The sequence below is a fragment of the Psammomys obesus genome, unplaced genomic scaffold, assembly GCF_907164565.1.
Source record: "Psammomys obesus unplaced genomic scaffold, mPsaObe1.curated_primary_1811, whole genome shotgun sequence".
In the NCBI taxonomy this organism is placed as follows: domain Eukaryota; kingdom Metazoa; phylum Chordata; class Mammalia; order Rodentia; family Muridae; genus Psammomys; species Psammomys obesus.
The window spans coordinates 1971644-1975871 of record NW_026587382.1 but is presented as its reverse complement, the minus strand read 5'-3'; the positions used below and the strand labels follow the sequence as shown (position 1 = coordinate 1975871).

Genomic DNA, 4228 nt, shown 5'->3' with positions numbered 1-4228 from the left:
TTGGCCTTGGCGCGGGCCTTGCCTCCTTGCTTGCCGCGGCCGGACATAACTCAAGTCTAAAGCGAAGCGAGCCCTAGTGCACACCCCTGTAAAAGCAGGGTAGCTCCCCTATAAGGCCTTTATAGGCGTCCCTAGGGGTGGGGTCAGGAGGGAGCTTTTCATTGGTCGTTATTTGATTCTCCGAGAAGTCCAATGAAATCTGAGATTTGGAGTGTTTATTACGCAGTCTTGTACTGAAAACACAAATTGCGCGTAGGAGCCAATGGAAATGAAAAGTGTTTTGAGGCCTAATTTGCATGCGGTGGTTATAAAGGACTCAGGTCCCTACTTGTTTTTCTACTTAATTTGACTTCCTGTACTTAACTTTCAATCATGCCTGAACCGGCCAAATCCGCCCCGGCTCCCAAGAAGGGCTCCAAGAAGGCTGTATCCAAGGCGCAGAAGAAGGACGGCAAGAAGCGCAAGCGCAGCCGCAAGGAGAGCTACTCCATCTACGTGTACAAGGTGCTGAAGCAGGTGCACCCCGACACGGGCATCTCGTCCAAGGCCATGGGCATCATGAACTCGTTCGTCAACGACATCTTCGAGCGCATCGCGGGCGAGGCGTCGCGCCTGGCGCACTACAACAAGCGCTCGACCATCACGTCCCGGGAGATCCAGACGGCCGTGCGCCTGCTGCTGCCCGGGGAGCTGGCCAAGCACGCCGTGTCCGAGGGCACCAAGGCCGTCACCAAGTACACCAGCGCCAAGTGAGGCCCCTGCGTCAAGGCTCTCGCTGGCCCTTTTGCTTTTTCAACGCTGTTGCAGAGTCAGCCGCTCAAATCAGGAGAGAACTTTGTCCACCTGCGTTAGTTTCTCGTTCTCTTCCAAAGCTACTTTAAGAGTCTCGGAGAGGGCGCCTTTCTGAAGTTTTAAGCCGTTGTGGTTCTGAGTTTCCCCGTGGTTTAGCTGTAGAGCGCCCCGCACCCTCCTCAGTTTCTTGGAGTTACTTGTAAACTGGCTAATGGTGGGCCTCTGCGCCCGGTGTCTCCGTGCTCCAGGCTGTCCGGGCACCTGTTATCTATCCACTTAAAGGGAGATGGGTGCATTACTGTGGCGGTTAGAGGGCTCCAGGACACAGCTAAGCCGCCCTGTCCCCTTACCTGGTGTCCTGGGTACCGGCGGTTGCGGGGCTTAGGGCGGTGTCCTCGCCTTCAGCTCACTTACACACAAGAACGGTCCGCGCGGCTCTCCCTCAGGCTTCACAGCCCCTGCTCGTGGTTTGTGATTTATCTTTTTCGGTTTCCGCTGCGGTGCCAGGTTACACAAGGATACTGCTTTTCGCTCCGGGCCCATGAAGCGATCTTTCTAACGTACCCACTCAGGAATTAGCCTTTTCCTTCTTGCCGTGTATCCCCGAGCAGTTGTCTGGAGCTGTTGCTGGTCAAGCTGGCCTGATCTCTTCACCCCCAGAGCCCACCACTGCCTCACACAGCAGCACGTGCTTAAACACTGCAGTTGCAGTTAATTTAGATATCACTGCTTTTGTACCTGCTTCCAAGGCTGGGGTGGGGGGCCCCGAAGACCTTGGAACAGAATGTTTGGAGGATTCTTTCTCCAAATTTGTCCTTAGTTATGGTTACTGTGGCGGCTGTTCTTTCTTGGTTGTCAACCTGACCAAAACCCCTGGGCACAGCTGTGAGGGATTTTTTTTTTTTTTTCTTCCTTAAATAATTTGAAATGAGAAGAACCACTTTTAATCTGGATCTTCTGAGGTGAGAAGACACCTCTAGTCTGGGCCACAGGGTGTAGCTTCTACTAAGGACAGGGAGAAGGAAGTGCCCGCTTGCTCCGGCTGGCAGGTCTGTCTCTTCACTGGCATTGGGGCCTGTACATTCGGGATTCTGGCATACACTGAAGACCAGCTGAGACTGCCAGCCGTGTGGACTGGGTTCTTGGACCTTCCGTTGGTAGACAGCCATTGCTGGACCAGCTGAACCTCAGCATGTAAGACAGATGTTTATGAATATATATTCATATAAATACATATATTTCTATAAGTTCTGTTCCTTGAGAATCCTGACTTAATTGCCTCAGAGCTGGAGGTGTTCAGAGTGTGTGTGTGTGTGTGTGTGTGTGTGTGTTTACCCAGGAACTGGCCATAGTAGGTCCCTTAATTTTGCCAATTCGGAGTAAGCTCTTAGATTTTCATAAAATTGAGAGCATTGGCCTTTTGGGATAAAGAGCCTTTTAATGCCACCACCGCCCTCATTTCTAATTTTTCTATTTCTACTGAGATGAGCCTTCATTTTACAATTGTCCCTGTCATTTGCATTTTAGAGAGCTCGGCCAGGCGGGCCATGGAGCTGATAGTTGAGTCAGTAGAAGCTTGCGGCTCGGCTGCTGGCTAGGCACCAAGCTTCTCTCTCTCTCTCTCTCTGAAGACAGCTGCCTCGGCTTTCTTTTGGGCAGTGTAACATACTGAAATTTTCCTTCTAAGTCTTGACTTTGTTGGTGGAGATACTTCCTGGTCAGGTCGCTTTTTCGGTTCTGCTTTACGAGTGTCTGGAGCCGGTTCCAGGAGCTTTGTGAATCCAAAAAGAGCTCGGACATTATGATAGACTGAATGGATCCTGCTCACTGTGCGTGCACTTCCAGGCGCTTAGGCGCTGTCATTATGAATAAAATCACTGAGTAGTTTCAGATCTCTGCTGGGTTGTTTTATGTGCAGTTTGTTTTCTCAAAAAAATAAAAGGAGCAGATCAACCATTTGCGGTTGGACCTGTGGAAAAGCTGGGCCCCTCTGACTTGGAGGATATTTATAAAGCCGTTAGCCAGGGCTTAGGAGTGTAGCTTGGAAAGTTTGCCCAGAGTGTACTGAGGCCCTGGGTTCAACCCCCAAGGCATACACACACACACACACACACACACACACACACACACACACACACGTCTCCAGCCAAACTTCCACTTCACAAGTGCATTGGGGTTGAAACAGCCTATGACAAGGCCATTGTTAAGGCCTAGTGATTGAGAAGTAAAAGGAACTAAAAAACAAGACAGTGAAAAAATAAAAAATAACCCCTGGTAAAGGTTAGTCAACACCTGCAGAACTCGGCATGTGCTGGGGAGTGTTTTAGCTTCACAGGGAACTTCATGAAGCTGCCATTGTTAGCTCCCCTTTTGTAGCTAAGGAATCAGGCGTGGACTGCCTTCCCTCATAAGTTGGTAGAGAGTAAGTTCCCAGGTTAGTTTTACAGGACCTGAGAAAGTGGGGTTACTCCCCGAAAATCCAGACCCTGTCTCTGCATTTGGTGAGAGGGGTTCACCTTCAACTCGGCCCCTCCCTTCAGAACTCACACTGTATGAAAACCCAGAAGGGTGGTGGCTAAGCTTAAAGATGGAACTGGGGAGACTTTCCCTCCCGGAGGCCACAGCTTCAGCCAATTTAGCTTGTCCTGGCAGGAGGAAAGGCTTGTGGGGGCATTTGGGGGAAGCATTTCATCAGCTCAAAACAAGCACAAGAGGCTTGTTTGGCTAGCCCTCCTGTGCTTAGATGGTGGACTTGTGGCAGGCACAGGTGAAGAAGGAAATGGTGATAGTATTAAAATGTTATTTTAACCCTAGAAGAGAAATGATCCATGCAGGGGGATCAGTCTTGCATTAAACCTCTCTCTCCCATTCTTTTGCTTACCTGAGGTTAAGAATTGCTACAAAACCAGTAATTGCTTCTGCTTATTGAGCAGTCCACTGTTGCCTGGCCCTCTGCTAAGTGGTTTACATATACTGCTTATTGACTCTCCCACCGTTTGAGGTATGTTTCATTGTTGTCTTTATGTTACAGATAACGGACACAACCTTAGCTTAGAAGGCTTGTCTGGGATCTTTGAACAGGTGCTAGAACCACAGCCCAATGCATACCTTTTGGTTATTTTGAGACAAAGTCTTGCTGTCTGATCCAGGCTGGCCTCAAGTCTGCAGAAATCCCGCCTTCCCAGACACCCGGGTGCTGGATGCAGAAGGGAACTATCGCACCTGACTAGCATAATCGGAGATTTGTTCACCTTGTACATCTGTCAGTACTTTTTCCTGACTACGGTTGTTAATCCGTTTACCTCTCAATGTACAGTTGGTTGTTCTAGTCCTTCCCCGATTCTTGTATTTTTCTCTCTCCCTTTCCTTCCCCGCTTCTTTTTTCTTTCTTTCTTTCTTTCTTTCTTTCTTTCTTTCTTTCTTTCTTTCTTTCTTT

General features: G+C 49.3%; 1 protein-coding gene across 1 annotated transcript; it reads left to right on the top strand.

The window, feature by feature from the left end:
* Positions 1 to 67: 67 nt before the first annotated feature.
* On the top strand, positions 68 to 2684 carry LOC129673957 (histone H2B type 1-J). Its single transcript, XM_055603848.1, has one exon. It carries the CDS (start codon positions 373 to 375, stop codon positions 751 to 753), a length of 381 nt encoding a protein of 126 aa, XP_055459823.1. The 5' UTR covers positions 68 to 372; the 3' UTR covers positions 754 to 2684.
* The last annotated feature ends 1544 nt before the right edge of the window (positions 2685 to 4228 follow it).